General features: G+C 37.1%; 1 protein-coding gene across 1 annotated transcript in view; it reads left to right on the forward strand.

Annotated features, from left to right (window-relative positions):
* Window positions 1–22393, forward strand: part of PPFIA2 (PTPRF interacting protein alpha 2) — a 343185-nt gene that overhangs the window by 313720 nt on the left and 7072 nt on the right. Inside the window, exons 22-27 of the mRNA XM_054207175.1 lie at window positions 9225–9306; window positions 13700–13900; window positions 16030–16092; window positions 17544–17570; window positions 19450–19625; window positions 20521–20618. Of these exons, the coding sequence (XP_054063150.1) occupies window positions 9225–9306; window positions 13700–13900; window positions 16030–16092; window positions 17544–17570; window positions 19450–19625; window positions 20521–20618 (647 nt within the window). The remainder of the gene's footprint in view (window positions 1–9224; window positions 9307–13699; window positions 13901–16029; window positions 16093–17543; window positions 17571–19449; window positions 19626–20520; window positions 20619–22393) is intronic.

Consider the following 22393-nt stretch of genomic DNA (forward strand, 5'->3'; position numbering starts at 1 on the left):
ACTGCCACCACTCCTCATCTTCTGGTGGTGTTAGGACGAGCCAAGAACAGAGCTTTACCTTCACTTTTTTCTTCAGTTTTGTTTGATTTGACTCTGGACAAGGATTTATTAATTTCACATTTCCAAAATAAGCTTAAGATGTGAAGTTTATATTTTCCAAGGAAAACCAAAGTAAAACCATTCTTTACTATGAACCTGGTTTGGGGAGATTTACTCCACAGGTAGGGACTTTTGTTTGCCAGATATAGCCTCCTGCCTTCCAGTGGGTTGCAGAAAAGGCTTGATATGCCAGGAGATGTACATAAGCTTACATAAATTAATAAAGCCTTGTAAAATCAAGACCTAAGTAATTCTAATATGTAAAAGTGTGGTGTAAAAAGAAATTCTTAGTATTCATAGCCTTACAATTAACCTTGCAGAGCGAATTGCCATGCTGTTGAGTCTCAGCTGACTACAATGACGTATATGTTAAACTGCAGTAACTTCCATATGAACAGAAGAGCACATTGTATTAATTGACTCTTCTTCCTTTCTACCTAAAAAAAAAAAAGAATGATAGATGTTGATAAATTCCTTTGATAAATTTGACAAACTCCTAATAATGCTTCAGTCTTTTCGTTGGTTTTCATGTCTATATATCATTTAAAAATTGGGAGCACATAGGGAAAAGTCACAAAATGTAGGCCTTATGTTGTGGTAAACCACAGTTAAATAAAATCAGTAAAAGAAAACAGAACACTGGGACTTAGATTTGCCAGTGGAAAATGGAAGTTTTAGATCCCTATCAACAAACTACTTGAAAAAATGTCTAGGTGGATTTTTTTGTGGAATAGGAGTTTGAAACGCTGTAGTTATTTAGTTGCTTTTGAATCCACACAATGCCCCTTTAATTAGGTTTTATGTGTGCAACTGCAATTAAAATTTGACATAGTGTATTTGTGACTACAAATAATCTCTGTCCTCTGCAGTATGCAAATAGCTGTTTCTAATGATTTTCTTAATTGCACACATTTTGAAAAAATGAATCCAATTGGATTAATTAAGGTCTTTTTCTGTGCCATCCATCTAATGTTCTTGTATGCTTAATGCTTACTGAACACCGCTGTATCCTAAATGTACGTGATTTATTTTTTTTCAGTAGCTCTTAAGAATACTATGCCTTTTTTTTTCCACAATTTTTTTATTTACTGAATCTTAAGGAAAAATTCAAGTTTTGCATTTAATTTCTTCCCTTTCTATCTCACCTAGGAGAAACTACCCAATGTGGCTAGTAGCTTTCTGACAGTTCTTCCTTCCTTTCTAGCAAAGAATACTGCGTTCAGTAGCTATTATTTTCTATTTTCTCATCCCAGTGGAGGAAGGAGAGTTATTCAGTGTTCTGATATGCAGTTTAGGATTGTCTGCTGTGTCCACCATAGTTTTCTCTTCCCTGGACCGGTGTCTTATCTTTGAGACATACATAAAGATGAATTTTCATTTTAAGCTTAATTCCTTTAGCAAATATTTTTACATTTTAATGGAAGACCTTTTCAGATTGTTAGCCAGTCAAAGCTTTTGCAATGTTAAAAATGTATCTTGCTATTACATTTGATACTTGGAGCCTTTTTTGCATTGCAAACATAAGGATATATGGGTGTTTATCTTGCAGAGGATTATTCAACTTTAATCAGATTATTCTGAGGAAGAAAAACATGATACAACAATTATTATTCTATATCTATGTCATATATTTTTTAAAATCTTGTATTTTAAAGATAATATTTATATCCTTTGACAAGTTTTTTTTTTTATTCTTTTCCTCATAAAAGATAAGGAAACAGAATAAAGCCCCAGTCCCTGCCTTATCTACACATATAGGCCTATCTATTGCAATTTGGGATTTCTGGATAAGTATAAGCATCTACCCTCATGCATGCAGCTGGCTCCCTAAATAATGATCTCCTGCAGATGCAAATATCCTGTCAGATTAACTGTAGAATTAGGGTTTAAGAGAAGAAAGGATAAAACACAGCAGAAGAAAAAAAAATTCTACATATCTTTAGTTTAATATATGTCTAACGGAAATCATTGTGTTCCTTCAATAAAATGGTGATAAAATGGTTGTCTTATGAAAAGGTGAAAGCTAGAATTTAAAGATCCATTTTTTTCTGCTCAATTTTATTATTCTGCGGACAAGATGCTCAGGAAGTGAAGGAATGTCCTTGATCCTCTGCTTCTATAATGGAGGTGACTGGAATGGCTTTCAGGTCTCAGAAGTTATCCCCATGAGACTGCAAACTGCCAACTCATTAAAGCTGCCAGAAAGCTACTCACATTCCAATTAATCCCCCTGTTTATTTCTCTCTACCCATACTCAAAGGAGTATTCAGGGGAAGATGTAAGAAGTTGGAGTTCTTGTTCAATAGACTCTAGAAGGTCCAAAATTAAAAGCCTTTCCAGCAAAGGTGTTGAAGTCAGTCTTTATAGTTAGCTCAGTAGAAAGTAAGCATGATGGAGATTTTGAACCCAAAATCATAAATGCATATTCAATTCTAATGGTACTTCCATCACATTTGGTAATTGTTTGAATAATTCTCCAGACCATTATTTATATTGCATGCCTTTGTTGACCTTCCTTTCCTTAATTTTCCTTTCTTCTGTGTATAATTTTGTCATTTGTTTCCGTCTGCTTTTCTGTATCACACTTTCTCTTCTCTCTCCCAGCTGTTCTGCTGATCTCACACACATGAAAACAAAATGTAAGATCTTGAACCCAGCCCCCTCCTGAACTCGCTGAAATGTCTGCAACCTCTTCTTAATTAATCAAAGCACAGGATTTTCACCCCAAAGTTTTCTACAGCTATATCTACCAAGCGTTTTTATATCTCGGTAAATCATTTGTTAATAGAAATATAATTTTCTGAGATGTCTGGGTTTCATTCAGGCATATAATTTTCTTTTTATGATGGCAATTAAAGGATGCTGAAGAAATTTTATTATCAGCCATGGCATCCTGCTTTCTTCTACAGATACTGTTACCAATTATATTGGCAAGAACAGGTTACCTAGAGGGCAAATCCCTCATACCAGAATTACTGCTAATCTAGTATTAGTATGGCTGCTCAAATTAAAATATTACACAACTTGAATAACCATTAGAAACGTTAGTCACCTCTGTGCACGAAATCTGCATACTCAAAAAAAAAAGCTGCCACAAACCCCCAAGTCTAGGTCATTCACTATTACTGTAAGATATTTTGCTAAAATATTAGTAAAGTGCACATAGAAAAGTAAACCTTGGTTTGTAGTCCACTAAATTTTACTTTGTCTTTGTAATAATTTGCTTAAATCCACAGGTTCGTGATTTTCAGGATTTTTGGTGTTACACAAAAATCATTATGAAATTATTCAAATCTGGGCAAATGCTTTGATTTGAAAATCTGTTTCACATTCACTGTGTTTACAAATCTTTGGCACAAATATGTACTGTACATGGTAGGTGTGCTGTGCTGAGTGGTACCTAATAAATAGCCAACATCAGTTTAATGAAAATCTCATTTTGAAAGATGCATCTGTTCTTCACAAGAACATTTAACTTCTTTAAAGCATTCAAAAAACAGTTAGAAAGATTTCTGTAGTTGTAATGGTGGTATTATTTTATCTATCATATGATTTATTTTTCTTTATGGACTACTATATGTTCATTAACATTTATGTGCTTTTTTTTCCATTCATCTCTCTCCATCTCATGAAAAGCATATCTGGGTAAGTTAAAACACCATGGCTGCTGAACATATTCATTTTCAGCACCATGTTTATTTTCTATGTTTTATTCTTATTTCTTTTTGTTTTTCTGTGAACCTTATGTAACAAATCCATGCACAAAACTGACCCAAATGAAAACTTTCAAAGGATTCAAAATAATGGTAAACCTTAACAGAATACACAAATTAAGGTCAGGACTTGCTCCTGCAGGGTTTAACATAATGGATTAGCTACTTGGGAATAACCGCTGTCACTTTTTTTAAATATTTGGGAGGTCTAAAGCCTGGAATATCAAAAACGTTTGAAAGTTTAAGTCAGTGAAAAAAAAGGTGAGAGTGAAGGCCTAGATTAACAAAAACTGTTAAGGCATAAATTCTGTTTAATGAAATCACAGAGCAGACTCATAAATACTCTAGTAATCCAGAGTACACAATTATTTTTTTCTGTTTGAGCCCTCATGCTGTGCAGTAGTACAATAGTATTTTATTTGTGCATATAATTTTACTGTTTTCTTTTTCACCAGGTCATTTTTATATGTTTGCTCTTGGTTTTTTTTTTTTTAAGTGTTAACCTGATATCATGTTTAAAATCTTCATCTCCTTTGATCTATCATACAAATGTTATTTTTTCTTGAATAATTTTTGGAAATTAGGGAGAAAATTTCATCTCTTCAAAGCACTTATGACCTATAAGTTTGTGAAGGTATAGGGATAAAAAACATCAAAGAGAACAGGGGTTACCACATTAATTTAGGATATGTGATTATTAAACGGCTTTATGAAAATAGATTTGATAACATGTAATCAACCTGGGAACTCTGGGGGTCTCTAATGTAGTACAGTACATACAAGATTGCAAGGGTGTGTATTATGCAAGTCTGTTTATTTCACAGGTGGTTTATTATTTTTTTAATAGTAGGCTTCAGCAGCTCTAATTTGCCAGGGTCTGTATTAAGCGTTCCTGACCATGCTTCACTTAGTTTAATATATGTCTTCAGAAGAAAGAATGCTGCCCTTCATTTTTTATACACTTAAAATGAACACCTATATAGAATAATTACGGCATTGTTAAGTCTGCTTTGCTAATCTGTTTTATCTGGGATGGTGTTAAATTTATAGTTCCTTGTTTTATAGATTTAGAAACTCTAATTTATTAGTTACATCTTGATTTCTGTATTTCAGTCATTTTTCCAGAAAACTCCTTAAAGATGGATACAAAATATTTTGTAAAAAAAAGGAAATTTAATTTTGCCTATTGTTCTCAGTCTGACTATTATATCAAATATCAAAAAGGAGAAAGAATAAGGATTTCAAATTATTTAAAAGCCCGGTCACGTAAGTGCCAAAGTTGAAACAAGATCTGACCCAGTTTTTAACTAGTGCAGTCTTTAAATCGGGTGGATCCTTTCAGATTAAATTAAACCAACATTATATGGCAATATCAAGTCTGAGTCTCTTTTGTTGTTTTTTTCCTACTTCCTACTTTAAAACATTTATAGTCTTGCAGGAAATGGATAGATAAAATGTAATTTGTTACTTTCTTATTTGACATTTAATATCATTCTTGATTTATACAAATTCAACTACTTTATTTTCTTCATGCAATGACCTTAGCCACAGGATTCTAGCCTCTCTTAAATATTTAGCAAACAACAACAGAAAAGATAAAATCCAAATCCAGATTAATTAATTAGAAATCCTCTTTCCTGAATGTTGGAGTCTTTGAATGTGGATATGTTAGCATTTGAGAGGCAGATGTGTTTAATCTTAACTTGAAATCATAGGATTACTCAGATGAATGTATCGTATTTGGTGTATCGTTTCTGTCTATTCCTATCTAGAAACCAATCATGTATAATAGTTTGTCATAAACTAAACATTTTAGTATTCATGATAATAATAATCATGATAGTGTCACTAATAATAATTAGAGGGTCTGATAGGTTAAACACTTTTGTCTATTATCATTTTGAGCAAATGTCTATGAGTAAAGGCCATTTCATAGGATCTAAATTCCCCGTTAGCCAACATTTTTAATAGATTCTGCTTGTATTTAACTAATGTGATTTGGCTCTTGATTCCACCATGCCTCCTTTTCACTTTATCTCACGATTATGATTACATTTTAACTAAGAGACATTATAATATGCACAATATAATGTCCCTGAGGACTTTTCACGTGAACCCTACTAGAACTATCAGAGCAAATGTTATTATTTGCAGAAATATGAAGATCTGTGTTGAAACATTCTTCAAGTTTCATTAAGACAGTATCTGGACTTTGTGTGCTACACAGAGTGTCTGCATTCTGTGTATCAGAAATGCTAAGCTGCTGGTTTTGGTTTGCTTCATGGCAGGGAGCCTCGTCTTCGTAAAGAAAATTGAATGTCACTGAATGACACACTTTAAATCAAGATCTTGTTAACTTCCCACACAAAGTCTATTTAAAGATTATTCTTATTTTCGATAAATTTCTTTCAGTTTTATGCACTGCGTTGGTGAGGGCTGCTGATACAGAGCTAGAATTTTCCCGTTGCAAGGGAAGGATATATCTGAAATAGAAAATTTGCAGGATAATAACATAGTTTTGCTGTTATCATTTCCCCCTTCCTTTTCCTCCCATGTACCTCTGCTGTCCAGAGGGATATTGCAACATTCGTAGTCCCCCTGGTACGAGACGGTTGTGCTCTCAGCTTGGTAGGTTGGTTTGGGCGGTTGTTTGGGCCCTCAGAAGAATGGTGCTAAAGAAAATGGCCCAGTGTAACATTATCCTTAGGAAGTAATTCTGGGGAGAATTAAACATCATAAGTCAGTGCTAGGGACGGAGCCCTGCTTCCCTGACACACAGCTCCACAATACAACTTGACGTGACGTGCTGTCTCTGATAAAAGACTGAAGACAGCCCACTTATGAGACACTCTCTGTAAAACAGACAAATACAAGCATCTCTCAAATTTTGAATGAAATCTAAACAGTTGATTTAGTCAGCATTTACCGACTTTGCAAAACCAGGCTCAGGGTAATGATATATTTTAAATAGCATATTGCAGTTACTCCTGTAACATCTCCAGGAAGAGATTTTTATTCAATAATAATGTTATCTTTAAAAATACAGCTTTAATTTGGAATTCATTCCAGTGGTAGTAAGGTTTAAAATCTTACCTGCAAAATAATAGCATTTATAGTAATGCCTAATTAATGTCAATTCTTCCTTATCAGCTTGTTTTCATATGTTGCAAAAAAACTAAAGAAGCAGGGAAATAACTACATTTTTAATTCCCTACCTCCTTACCAATGCAAAGAGGACACATTATAATGTGTAGTACTCTTCTGACAAAGTCTTAGGAGGAGAAAATCCTCGTGTTCCCCTGCAAAGCATCTTCTGAATTAGAGAAACTGTATAATGCTATTCACAATCCCCAAACCCTGTCTTCGTAATGAAAGGAAGAGGGAGTGATGAGCTTTAGGGTATTCGGCTCTTCTTCCTTCTGTGATCAGTTGTCTCTTTTTGTAAACAAAATGGAACTGCAGTCGTCGATATTTGGCTTTGGGGACCTTCTGTTTTCAGGAAGCCAGTGACTATCCAACAAGAACAACAGTGCATTCAGGCTGTTCTAAAATATTCAGATTATATTCCAAAATAGGCAGATCACCAGATTAATTTTTCTGATGAATAGCATTATTGATAAAAAATTATACATGTTTTTTTTCCTACATGACTCCTTTAATTTATTTGGAAAGAGCCGAGTTTTTTTCTATAGTACTAGCTCCTATCAAAAAACCCAAGAGTTTTCTTAGACTGCCAACTAAAGAATATCTCTCAGTCAAAAAATAGAATTTTGGGGTTTAGTTCGGAGCAAGGTGTGTAGGGTTTTGTGGGGTCCATTCTCTGCCATGGGACACCAGACCTGGCCAGACAAGGAAGGGCCATCACTGACCTGAGGACAGCCGTGCCAGCTTGCAGCCCTGGTGGCAGCAGGAGCCGTGCACCTGAGGGGAGGTACAGCACTGCTGTAGCTTCACAGGCATCCCGTGAAACTACATACCTTATCCACAGGTAGCTGGGAGGTGGCTGTGTCTAGCCATGCCTTAATTTTGCTTCCCAAGCAGCCAAGCGTGTATGTGTCTGTTGGCCTTCACTCCTTGTCTCCCTGGGAATGTGGGATTCCTGCACCTCCACCAGCTACTGAAGGTAACATTTGTGTACCCAGGGAGCAACTCCTTCTCATTTTACTGAGGATTTTGCTTTCATAGAAAGCAAGGGTAGCTCTACAATGTCTTTGGACATCTGAGTGACAAAGGATAAGGTATGTTGCAAAGGAAGTGTGGGAGGAGAAGCTAGATAAACTTCAGTAACGCTGTCAAGTATTTGTAGTGTTACATATTACTACAGCACAAACATAAAAAGTAAAGCAGCTGTCTTTCCATTAATATTCAGAGCCAGGGATTTAAACACGTATGCAAAATTGCGTATTTGAGTTCCATTTTCTACTAAAGCCAAATTCTCTCCGTCTGGCCCGTCGGCAGTGCAAAAATCCCAAAAGGAGTGTTCCTTACAAGCGAGATCACCCCATCGCTTTTATCTGCGGTGATTTTGTAGTACATATATTTGAAAGGCTGCTAAGGCAGTGAAGAATTGCCAAGGGATAACTGAACCACAACGGCTGTAGTAATAAAGGAGGACAGTGCAAAATTGAAGCTATAATTCCAAGATTTCCTTGTTATCTGGGAATGTAAGCAAATTTTAATACTACATTAGCATAGTCCCTGTCTAATTTGTTTTTCACTACAGCTTGTTGCTGAAAGCATTCTTCTGTGTTTCCCTCAGTAGGGGGCAGCTGAAAATATGTTATTAAATACAAACTACAAAAAAAAGACTTTTGAAGGACTTCTTTTTCTATGCCACCACCACAGCGAGGACTTTATTCCTGCTCTAGGAATACAAATGTCTGGTCAAATGGTTGAACAGGTTTAATCTAAAGCATTTTCCTGTTAGTCTAGCTGACTGGCCTATACATAACTTTATCAAATATTTAATACTGCTGTATTAAAATTATATTTTAAGCTTTAAGAATGATGTTTTACATAACACACTCATTGCAGTCCAGAGAAGCTGCAGATACAGGAGTTGGATTGGTGCCTGATCAACTCAATAGAAAGGTATCCATGTATACGTATAAAATTGAGAAACCACATCAATTCCATAATTATAAAAATGTATACATCAGTAAACCTCACCTTTGGTATGTTAGGTGTTTAAAGGGATGTCAAAATGCACCAAGGAAAAAAAAGAGACAAGAATAGATTGAGGACTACGTTCAAAAATGGGAAGGAGCTGTATTGTTCACTGGTGTTTTCTATGAATTTTCTATTCCTGTCATTGTGCTTCACTGTTGTTATGCTGAACAAAAAGGCACACATGCATTTATGTTGTCCTTACATACACCTCTGCGTATTTAACAATTTTTGATCCATTTTTAGACATGAACTTCTGGAAGAAGCTCGAAGAAAGGGTTTGCCTTTTGCACAGTGGGATGGGCCAACGGTGGTTGCCTGGCTGGAGGTAAGGGTTGGCTATAACTTGGAAACGTGAGGAGTCACATTTGTAGGCTGCTTCTGTGTGCTCATCCTTACAAATTCTAAAAGGGATTGTTGAAGTCTCCTCTCCCCTGTGCACTGTACCATGAGCACTAAGCAGATTTTTACACTGGATGGTGTAAATCAGAGACTAGAGCTAAAAAAAAAGTACGACAGGATTACACAGGAGAATGAGGACAGGAAAAATGGCTTATCAAATGCACTAACCCCCCAGATTTTTGAAATCTTATAATTTCTCAGTCTCTAAATATCTAGGAACTCCACAGTTTATGTACGATGATGTGCTGAGGGGAAAAAAGATATTAGCTGTGAAATTTCATTTGAGGTTAAAACAGAAGCTCTGTCTTCAGGAGTTGTAAGAAATTTAAGGAATTTGTAACTTTCTGTCTTTTTAAAATATAATGGAAAGGGCTGATTTACCTAGATATCACTCCGAACAGAAAAAAGAGGTATTCCTCTTGGCACTTTCACCCAGGATGTGGGAGATCCAGGTTGAAATCTCTCTGATTTGATAGCCAGTGCCTTCATCTCTGAAATCCAATCGTAGAGAGCTCTTTATCTGGAGAGCCTAAATGAATGGGTTTTGGAACCCATCCAGAGAAACAATCAGCGAAACTGTCCATGAATTTTGACAAAAGCCAATGAATGCTTTGGGTGAAGGAACTATTCAAAAAATACTCAGATGCTGAGAGGAGGAGAAGGCAGAAATTAAGGATGTTCTTGTACAAATACACTGTCACTTTTACATGGCAGCTATCAGTTCAGTGGAGATACAAGCTCTTTGTTGGCTCAAGGAACAGGTGCCTATTCCTTGTCTATACCAAATATCTCTGTGTATTCCCACCTATTCTCATGTCTACTCTGGGTATCATCCATTGATCATCAGATAGAATTTTTAGAGTTTTTTCCCTTCAATTAAAAAAAAAGGTCCCCCTCCAAAGCACACAAAACACATTCCCCCAACAGGAATATGTTCAGGGAAGAAATGAAGGATGAGGAATGAAAGCAGATAATGTCTACAAAATTTCTGCTTCATGTTGGAATTACTAAAGGTACCTAACGAAAAAGATGAAACAAAAACTGCAGAAAGGCAGTTTGGGCATTTGCGCATGACCTTGGAAAATAGGTCATGGAAGATGATATCTTCCTTCCAAAAAAAGAAGGAAAAAATGTGGAAAAAAATGTGGAACATTCATTAATTTGGCCACTACCTGACTTTTTCATATGACTTTGACAGTTCTGTAACCAGATTTGTGTCAGAAATACTCAATATTACACTCAAAGCTGATTTGCTGGAAAGGTGAACATACAAAGGTCTATACATTTCTGAATACTGAGAAAATCTGCCCTTGATGTCCTCCAGGGTGATCCAAAATTTGAAGACATTTCTGTCAAGTTAAGCCTTAATCTTTTTTGCCTTGATTCTTAGCTGCAAAATAGGATATGCTTCCCACTGTCTTAGAGAGGGGCTGTAAAGAGAAGCTGAGGTCTATGAACTTCTGGGGAAATACGATGAGAGTAGCACAGGAAAGCCCATGAGGAAGTTCATGTTGCAGTATTCAATGCAGGTTGAATACTGATGATAAAAAGATATGAGAGCAGAAGTACTCAATTTATTCAGTGAGCATCAGCGCATTCAATCAGCAGATGGTCATTGTGTGAGTTTCATTCTTTCCTGGGGAAAATATAATATGTGACCCTTGGACTAAAAAATGAAATTAATATTAAAGGAGACAAAGGCCCAAACTAAAGAAATGTATGTGATCGCAATTGTGACATTTCCAAACTTTTCAGGGCTTAACTTTTCAGCCTTAGAATTTATGATGGTCATTTGTATGTAGCACAGACATAGTTGAGATATATTTTAAGAACTTTGGGTTTTCTTAACTAATTCTGGAACAGTATATCAATCTCAATACCTGGGTTCGCTGCCTAGAACAATTACTGTGCCCTCTTTTTCGAGACTATTTTTATCTGACTGCATTTTCTGGTAGAGACAGCTGTTTGTTAAAGAACTAATTTACCGAATTTGTTAAAGAACTAATTTACCTAAGGAGCAGCAAACATTTGAATCTATTTCTGCAGGGCGAATAACTCCCAGTATTTACACTTTCCTGCTTTTCAAGCGCATGTATGAAAAAAATTAATGTCAAATTTAATGAGAATATTAAGTGCATTTTAAAGCTATGCATAGTTTCCTCATGGCCCTTTAAGTACAGCTGCATGTACTTTTCATAGTTGGGTTTTTTTTTAATTTTTTGACTTTCATGGAAATTTGTATTTCATTACAGTTAGGTGGAATTAGATCGTATTTGTAAGGTTCAGACTAGCATTGGATGGGGCGCAGTGGCTCGTCCCATCAGCTCTTTTGGAATCTAACATTCAGATCTGTTTTCTCTGTGACATAAAAGTGATCTAACAGCTGTCTTTTAAGTAAATATATCCCAGATAAGGTATAGACTCATTAACAACTACACAGTACTTCCCTGTGCTGGGAGAAATTAAATAAAAATCCTTTCAGTTTGCCTCTGCTTTCCAGATTTGACGGTGAATTTACTGATGGCATATTTTTAATAATTTCTTTGGGATTATGTCCTCTTTTAGTAAGTCATTATTAAGAGAAAAAATTAAAATCATGAAATCAGCTAATTCTGATGCACAGAGAGATATTCAAGATGCACAGAGAGATAGAGTTCTCGATGACTTCACTTACAGTAACAAATGCTCTGCCCCACTGAAATTCAAACACAGTCGATAATTGCCATCTACCCAGAATTAATAAAAAAATCTGAAAATGTAGCATAGAATGTCTACTATCACATACTATCACTGCATTATCTGCTGATGGACAGGTTTCTATTTCAGAGTAGAGTAGAATAAGATGCTACTGTAAGCCATTAGTAACTAATCAGTATGTTTGAAAAGTGCTTTTTGATCATTTATATTTGGAGGAATACTATACAGCAGTACAGAGAAATGCAACAGATCTATACTTAACAAAATTAGGTAGCCGTATAAACGTGTATATAAATTTTATGTATACAGAGATACGCTCAGATACATTGAAGGTTAAGTAGTGAAGGGTGCTTTATGCACTTTGACACTCAGTGTCACAAAATCTAGAATATTAGCTGTTTTGCCCAGTGGCAATCTTTTGTAATACATTATGCTTCCTCATCCCAGTGGGGAGAGTTATGTGCTAAAAAAGGTAATTCACAGCACCAACCCACATGCAATAGTGATCTGGAAAATGGTGAGGAGAGAGGGCAGGGAGGGGCTGTTCTCCAGAGAGAAGCATCTTCTTCTCTCAGGTTTCACAGAGCCTAGCAGTCTCCTGCAGTTAAGCACCTAGCGAGGTATGTCCTTGTTTTCCATTGTGTTATCCCCAAAATCTCAGTGATTATGGCATTCACTGCTTATGTCCTTCTCACGCTTTTCTCTATAGCGTAATGTATTTCACACTGTGACAATAACTTCCCACATGTATGTATCCCTGCTATGGATTTATGTCCTTTGGGAGTAAAGATCTGTAGACACCGACAATCACATTAACGAGGCAGCACAAAATGAGAACGCTGAGAAAACCTAGAAGAATTCATACTCGGTAGGTCCCAGGAAAGACTGCTAGAAATGGAGAGCAGCTCTTACAAGAAAAAAGTGGTGAAGCAAGGGGCTGTTGCTGACCTAAGCTATTAAAACTAACCTAAGGAGAGCAAACGTGTGAAGTGGCAAGTACACATCTTCTAAATGCACAAGGTAATGTAGTTGTGCTTACATTTTGCTGCGACTTCTAACCTGTATTTCTAGCTGGGATATGACACCCTACCAGACTGTTCCCAAATTGTCAGTCCTCACAGGTTGGTTATCTGCACTCTGCTTGGTTTATTTCTACCAAGAAAATAAAAGCTGAGAAGTGTAAGATTGTGCCCTGTGAGTACACCATGGGGACTGATACGCAAAGAGAGAGAAAGCCATTTTAGTACAAAAATGAAAAGAATAATCAGTTCCTCTTAGATTGTTTTCTGTGTATGGTAAGACTATCAAATAGGAAGTAACACTGACTTCTGCCACCACTTGCTCATTAAAGGCTTGGGAAAGGAGTAGCCCAGGTGATGGAGGCACATAGCTCTAAAAATAATTCAAAGCATCCCTTGCTTTAAAGTTCTGGTTACAATAAAAGCAACGAAAAGAATTCGCATGAAGCCATGGCAATTTCAAAGGTTCTAAAACAATTATGTTTTATTAAAGACTGTGATAGACATACTCATTTGCGTGTATTACCATGCTTATTCAGATTGATTAATTTTGTTTGAGAAATGAAGCAATGCTTTGGATGAACGTGTCCTTTCTCTCAACAGCTCTGGCTGGGCATGCCAGCCTGGTACGTTGCTGCCTGCCGTGCCAACGTGAAGAGCGGAGCTATTATGTCTGCTTTGTCCGATACTGAGATTCAAAGAGAAATCGGAATCAGCAATCCTCTTCATCGCTTAAAGCTCCGATTAGCAATCCAGGAGATGGTATCACTGACAAGCCCATCAGCACCTCCAACATCCAGAACAGTGAGTCCTCTTCAGCTCACTTTTTCTTTCCTACCTCACCCTGCAGGACTCTGCAGAAAGTCTTTTGCCGTAGGAGAGTGGCTCTATGGTAACACACACTTCACAATCGGTGGGAACGGTCCTATAGAGACTTAGAAGGATCTGTTTATCACTTGCTTGATTGTAGATCACTGATATTTTTCCTTTAGCAGATATTCTTTTTTTTTTTTAAGTCATGCTTTTGATTAATCTTGATGTTGTCTAAATAATCAGTATTGAGCCTCTTATTTGTAATTTTGCCTGTATTTTTGCCTTTCTCTTCCTTCAAGTCATCTATTTCAACCAAATCAGATTGTGTTTCTCTTTGTTTGTTTGTTTCTCTCTCTCTTTCTTTTTTTTTTTTCTTCTTGCGGGTGGGGGGCAAGGCAGGAGTGGGGAGAGGTTATGTAGGAACACAGCCCTTTTGAATCTTGTTCCCATTTTTTTTGCATCCTTTCAAATGTTACCTGATCTGAGTCAGACGACTTTAGGTTCTTCACGCTTTTAAGAGAAGGAGTGATTGGAGGTGTGAAGGGAGCAGTGGAGCACGGGCGTTCAGTGAGGAAGAGAGAGACAGTGGCAACAAACAGGAAGAAAGCAAGTAAAGAAGAAACACTGAGGTAGAGGTCTGAAAGGAAAGGGGAATATATCAAAAAGAGCAAGAAAGTACATTAGCGGAGATTAAGAACGTATGTGCTATATATAAAAAGCACCTTCTAATGAAAAATGCAGAAACCCAGGCCAAAATGATGAGGAGAAACAGAAACAAGATAACAAAAGGGGATTTTGATGCTGAGAGGCTGATGGCGATGGCTATGAAAGAGGCACCAGAGACTGTAACAAAAAAAAAAAAAAAAAAAAAAGAGGCAAAAAGAGGCTTGATCAGATTGGAAACATGGTATAGAAGTGAAGGACAATGACTACTACGCAAGTAATGCAGCTCAGACTACTAATAGTAAGATAATAATAATTTTAATAATAATAATTATATTGTGTAATGTTTTATCTTTTTTCTTGATGGAATTCATGGAGTAGAGTTGAGATACCTTTGAGGGGTACCAGATCCACTGAGCTATATAAGCAACTGGGCAACAGGACTCTAATGTTCCTATTGACTGGCCTTTTATCTTCTCATTGCTAAGGTTCTTTAAATATTATAGCTCCCCATCTGTTATCTTCTCCCCTCAGAACAGTTATATATGCCATAACCATGGTAATACTATGAATCGTAATGGATTTCACCTAAGTGAAGCAGTATAGACTCAACATGATGTTGAATTACTAAACAAAATTCATTTTGATTTTAAGAGCATAAGAGCATATTTCAAAGCATAAGGCCACTGACACAAAATGAGAAAACAGTACATTCAAGCTAGAAACATCGGGAATCACTTTGCCTTGTTTTTTTAATTCTTCCTGAGTAACTGGCAGCACAGAGCTGCCCTGCCCTGGAATGTGCTTTTCTGAGTCCCAAGTCTTTCTGCCTTCCCCTCTCTCTCAGGAAAGGAGTTAATTTACTTCAGCTCTCAGGAAAACACGACACATCTCACCTTATGTGCACAGCAGACTTCCACACCCCCTCCCTGCCTCATCTCATTGTCCTGGTACTAACCTGCCTGAAAACAATAGGTTGAGGAAAAATAGTTTTACAAGTGAATTCTCTTGACATTTTTGATTTACAGAAACGTGGGGGAAGTAATCATTATTTAAATTACAATATGAGCATGTGATGTGTGCAGAATATTTAGGCTGGAAAATCTTTGAGAACTGAGGCTTACCTCCAGACAGAGCTGTGAGCTAAAGGTTGTGTTTGCCACTTGTGTATGAAATTCAGCTTTAATTATCATTCTTTCCTTTGTCACGGTGCTCTGCCGGATCCCATCCATCAGTTCTAGTTGAAATACTCCGTCGCGTCTGTTCAGAATCCTGTAACGAAAGACACAAACCAAGTTGTCTAAAGTTGTCTCTAGTTGCAGCTCGGTAGAGGCAAGAACGTGGTTGTGCTGATGGTGATGCTATACGCTGTTAACTTACAGTGGTGCTGCCTTTCTTCTTTACCACTGCTTACCTAATGTGGATCCCACCTGCCTCCCTGCGGGCCTTGTCCATAGCCCTCAGGCAATGTTTGGGTCACCCATGAAGAAATGGAAAATCTCGCTGCTCCAGCTAAAACGGTTAGTCTTTCCACTTCCATTTAAAATGGTTTCAGTGCTCAAAAGAGAACTAGGATGTATCCACTTTAACACAGATGCCGTATCTTCTGTAGAGATGCTCCCCAAGCACGCCATTAGAAAGTTACGGGAGTACCGAAATTGAATTTGAAGAACCGTTACATCATTTCTTAGCAAAAGAAATTACAAACAATACTGTGATCACAAAAGTTGTGTGAACCCAAAATCAGTGTTGGAGTTTTACAGTACATAATAGTTTCACTGCCAGTGTGAAACCTCATTTAGTGAAATGAAATTGTCGTGGTTACAGGTGCAACATTTCCCTTTGCTCCCTAGTACCTCTTCTAAGTATAGTTTTATATCTGCTGAAATAAATGGAAAGAAATAAGAAAAGGCTTGAGAATGGTGTGTGACACAACTCAGTGTTTTCATCAAAGCTAAGTCTTTCATGTCCATGCTCGTGTATTCATGCGCTTTGATTTAGGGTGCATGGAGTATGTCATTTTTTTATTCATTTTTGTCAAACGTCTCCCTGCTTTGGAGGGACATAAGTAAATATTAATAAATTTTATTCAGTAGTTCTGACTTTTTTCTTTTACTTGGAACATATGTCAATTTAGGCTTTGTTTTTAGCATTACATCGTAACAATTCCAGGACAGCGCTTATAAAACACGATACAATCCTACAGTGAGATGTCTGAAAAACCTATCTTCAGTTTGGGAAACTTTATAGTCAGCCCAATCCATAAATGGTGGGGGAGGTACTGAAGCTAAATTTTCATGCAATAAAGACTTATTTCTTAGAATTTGACCTTGCTATACTATTTTAAGTTTTCCCATGAACATTCATGAAGCAGTTTCTCATCAATAATATTTTTTTTTTCTACAACTGAGCTCATTTTCAATTTTATTATCGTTGGTAAAGATAAATAAAAATATAACAACACTCAACTGACCAGAAGTAGATTTGATCCTGTTTAACTGGCCAGCCAGAAAAATAAAATTTTGCCATAAAAAATCTTATGTAAAAAGCTCCTTTACAATGCATGCACAAGAAGACAGCTTTTTATTGTGAATGTTCAAAATTTAACTAGAAACAAAAAATAGCATCTCGAATGCCCAGTTGTGTAAGTAAATGGTTGTGCTTTGATTGTGAAACCATAAAAAGTGTTTAAGATAATGCTGTAAAGTTTCACCAAGCTATAATGATTTTATATCTTGAAAACTTAGCGAGATTTGCCCTACTAAGATTTTATGGGTTTGGTCTTGCAATTTTAAAGGTAGTTTAGCCCAGGGCATTGCTACTGACTGGAGTTATTTTATCAGCACATTTTACATGTATATTTTCATGTGTACTAAGATTAACAGAGACATGAAAACCACATCTTTTTATAATTCATTTTTGTTGTCTTTTTACCTGCTTTACTAATTGCTTCCTGCTGGTAACACAGAAGGAGTCTGAAGAAGGCAGCTGGGCTCAGGTATGACCCTTTCACATGATCGTTTTCAACGGAAAGCTAATAATAATGTCATTAACGGTGTATCGATATGCATAGAGGAGTATAGTATTGTGACAGTATGTCAATGATTGAATTATGATTTAAATGTTTTAGAGTTCTAATGCAAAGAAAAGATTCTCCGGACAAGTTTGCTACATAAAGCACAAAAAGGTACATATACTGTAAATAGTTTTCTTAAAAGAAATTACTACTTTCCAGAGACATCTTTTCCCTCCCAGCTGAATCTAGAAAAAGTATTTTCCTCATTTTTGAGAATAGGCTAATAAATACTGGTGCCCAGCGACAGGACAAGAGGTAACGGGCACAAACTTGAGCATAGGAAGTTCCACCTAAACATGAGGAGGAACTTCTTTACTTTGAGGGTGGCAGAGCCTTGGCACAGGCTGCCCAGAGAGGTGGTGGAGTCTCCAACTCTGGAGACATTCCAAACCCACCTGGACGCGTTCCTGTGCATCCTGGTCTAGGTGAACCCTGCTCTGGCAGGGGGTTGGACTAGATGATCTCCAGAGGTCCCTTCCAACCCTATGGTTCTATGAAAATATGCCAAGAGTTTGAGAACTAACATTTCTAAAACTACACTAGATTTTTTTTTAGGACGATTGTATAAATCGCACCCGCGTATCAGTCTACAAATAGTCTTGTATAATTAGGAACAAAATTTTTCACTTTACTTAAACTATCAATTACTTATATTCTTCAGCTTCTTTCTCCCTCTATAATGTATGCACACACTTACATACTCTTTCTCTGTTTACTTATGGCATTCCTTTTCTCTCCAAAATCTCACAAGAATGAGAGATGGGGGGACTATATTTTCCCCCACAGAAAATATATCCAGCTTGCACTGTGTTATCCTTTTGTCTGTAATGACAGGAGACATTCAAAATGAAAACAAAAGGATAGTTAGGCTTGAAAGTGATGCTCAAAGATGAGCACGATCCTATGGAGGAGGTGTTAATCTTGCCATTTATGAGTTCTCTTTTCTGTTAAGTTTTAGTAGTACCAAAATAATTGGCAATACTGAGATGTACAATCTATCTATTTTGCATAATAATTGCACAACCCATATAAAAATAGCTCAACGTGCATGTGTGTTTTTCATGTACTTTGTTCTTCACCCTATTCAAATTTCATCTGAATGGTGAAGTAGCTTAATGCTTGAATGCTAACTTTTGGGAGGAACCTGGTTTGCTCCTATTTAAACAATTAATTTATTGAGCTTCACATATGAGGCACTTAGATTTAAGCTGTTCATGGCTGAAAAGACCTCATTAATAGAATGTATTTGGTCACCTGCTCTGGCTGATGCTGAAGGCAGGTCAGGTAAGTCATTAGATCCTATTTAGGAACTCCTACCCCTCACTAATCAGTGACACAAACATCAGTTGTTTCCCTGGGGCCATATTTGTATTACCAAGTTTAATGTAGGATCTGCCGAGCATAAATATTCTAGGAGGGCGATTGAAAGCAAGTAAGATTATGAAACAAACACATTTTCATTGCATAATACGTTTCCTTGCATTTAAAACTCAGAATTTAAACTACGATTTCTTATTGCAAAAAATTACATTTTACAAAGATATAAAACAAGACGGAATAGGCAAAACTGCTATTAGTAACAAATATCTCACAGTGACTTCCACCTCAAATGTCAAAACGGTGAAAAACCGGCATGCTTTTCTTTTAGAATTTCTAAAGTCTCACTAGAACTCTCACTAGTGAGAGTGAGGAAGTCTCACTAGAAAATATCAGCGCATATATGTATTCTGTCTTCAGTCTGTGGTGCAACCTTGAATAAACTCAAGAATTTATTCCCACTCCATTTTTTTCTTTCCTGTAGACTCTGGCTTATGGTGATATGAACCACGAATGGATAGGTAACGAATGGCTCCCCAGTCTGGGTTTACCTCAGTACCGAAGTTATTTTATGGAATGCCTGGTAGATGCGAGGATGTTAGATCACCTGACAAAGAAAGATCTGCGTGTGCACTTAAAAATGGTGGATAGCTTTCATCGGTATGTTGGTGTAAAGACTACACTTATAAAGACGTTTATGTGTCTGAAGTAGTGCTCAGTGCTGCACAGAATAAATAACACTTACTTTCTGTTGTTCTGGTGCGGAAAACCACACAGAAAAGTGAGTGCTGAAAAGTGAGTGTCGGAAACCTGAATTGAGAGAGATTCCTTTAGCAAGAGCAACTGCATCGCAATTATGTCTTTCGTAACTAAGATATTGGTACAGATAAATTTCTGAACAAGCGGGGACAGATAAATTTCTGAACAAGCGGGGAACCCTTAGTATATAAATAAAGCCTTGACAACACAGAAACAGTAATAATTTATTGAGTGGTTCAAAGTATCAGAAAATGGTAGACCAAGATTTGGAGCCCTGAGATCTCATAATAATGAAAAGCTATTGTGTGTAGCACATAAAAGCTGTTAACAGTACAAGCAAATTGACAGTTGTTTGCGTTATCTAGGGATATAGCCAGGAAGCTAAATTGGAAATATGGAAATAAAGGCATTTAGACTTTAGGGAGAATGATGTTTATGTGACAAGAAGTGGATTTTTTTTTTTAATGTACTATCCAATTTGCACTTTTTTGAGACAAAATGTTTGACAAAACATTTCATGGCTCGCAAGGGTTGACCTTTTCTGGATATCATTTTTAATGTTTTGGGTTTCTTATGCTGGAACATTTATTCAAACATACTCATTTTGGTTTTGTCCATTTCATTTTTGAAGTCTGTGGAGTTTTTTTAATGGCTTTGCTCTCCCCTCTGTCCTCAAGATTTGCTACATGGGCATCATGAAACACCTCATGTGAAATGCAGGAAATGCATCCTACATATGTTCCCATCTTCAAAATTATCTTTATTAACTTTGTAAATGTTTCTCTTTAAATAACAGAACAAGCTTGCAATATGGAATCATGTGTTTAAAGAGGTTGAATTATGATAGAAAAGAACTGGAAAAGCGAAGAGAAATGAGTCAGCATGAAATAAAAGGTGATAGTTCCTGGGAACGAATTCTGGGAATGTTTCTTCTTTCGAAGTTTGGCACTATTAACCCCTTGTCATGTCATTTTAGCAAAGCATTTAAGCATGTGCTTTAAGTAAAACTAACAGAAGTCCATCTGTCTTCAGAACACCAGGCATCTCCTTAAATTAGGCACAGTTAAGTACTTTGCTAAATTGGGGCTGCAATTCGGAATGGTGGTTTGATACATACGTTTTGCTAAATTGGATTTTGGGGACAGACTTTGTCCTAGCTTCTTTCAGTCTCGGAAGGCCAAACAGCCCGCAGATCAATGGGACGTGCTGGGGGCAACGCTGGGAAATCAGAGCACTCAGGACCCTAAGACTGTGCTCCTGCTTTTGAAAACCTTAGCCTTTGGTTTCTTACTTCAAAATGTGTATTATAGAGTATGTTGCTTGGAGAGGTGGCCACTGAGGCAGTTGGTTGATATATAAGAGTACTTCCTAAAAGAACTGGCCTTCTAAGACTTAACAGCTGATTTAAAAGTATTTTTCTGTATGAAGCTCTCTAGGGCAGTTGCAGGCTCACTGCAAGGTCCCTTTTATATGTAACTGTTAGGGTTGTTGGTTTTTTTCCCATTATCAGAAGTGAAGCCTTTGATTCCTTTAAGCGTTTCCAGCTCTAGCAAATGCAGCAGTTATTTCTCAAACACAATGCTGATTGGAAGAGCTGGGGCGAAAAAAAAAAAAGGAAATTAGAAGGAGGAATGGCTACAGTGAAAGTGTGCATTCGCGCAAGGCAGATGATGGTGTGCAGTAATGGAGAGACTTTGCCTTGGATACGGAGGTATCAGTGTCAGTCAGCCTGAGTGAGTTATAGCTGGGGACTGACTTGGGGAATTGGGTATTGGTCTCAAATTCTGGTGTTGCTTCAATTCCGGTTGTGGCTAGGACAAGGGTAATAACCCACAGCCACCTTCACCCTGTCATGCATCGTTCAGCTGGACACGGTCCCAGGCGGGATTTGGGTCTCGGTGATCCCTGGCTGCCACGCTGTGTTTCAGCCGATCCTGACCCCAAAGTCTGGGATGATCATGGTCAGAGGATGGAGAATGTCTGCTCCCAGAACAGCTACATCAGCTGGACTTCTAAGGGTTCAGGAAAAAGCCTCATCGTTTAATAACACACAACTCAGTATTACATTTCCCACTCCCAAGTAAAAAGATCAGTATAAGTAACTTTCTTTTAATCTTACGGGCAGGGTAGGATACTTTTTTTATAATAGCCAAATCCTCAAAAATGGTTTCCAAGCTCGTTTTGTTGCCTTAGCTTTATAAATGGCATGGACCTTAACAGCTTAACCAGCTTTCTGAACTAAAAATAGTTTTAGTCTCTAAATTGTGAACTCATGGTTTGCTTTATGGCATGTTATAAAATGGTAGGTGCTGACCCAGCTCTCAAAGTGTTTAATACAAACCTCTCCAGTGAAGCCTTGAGGAACAGGTATTTTTCCTGTGCCCTTGCACTGTTAAACTGTAAAATCTTGCTTAAGAATTGAAAAGGGTATCTGCAGGAGGTGGGAGGCATTACATTCTGGAGATGTCCTCTGGAGTCACCTTTCTCCTTTGGCAAAATTATTTAGAATGAACATTTACCTTGAAGGTAGCTAAAATCACACAGGGTTTTGACTAGGAGATATTAAAGCTATATGAATAGTTTGCTGGCATTCCTCATTTAAGAAATAAAGCAGTATGACATCCACAGTGCATGCACAACTTTACGCATGCACCTGTACGGTTGGGAAG

Source organism: Rissa tridactyla, chromosome 1 (assembly GCF_028500815.1).
Source record: "Rissa tridactyla isolate bRisTri1 chromosome 1, bRisTri1.patW.cur.20221130, whole genome shotgun sequence".
NCBI classification, from domain to species: Eukaryota; Metazoa; Chordata; class Aves; order Charadriiformes; family Laridae; genus Rissa; species Rissa tridactyla.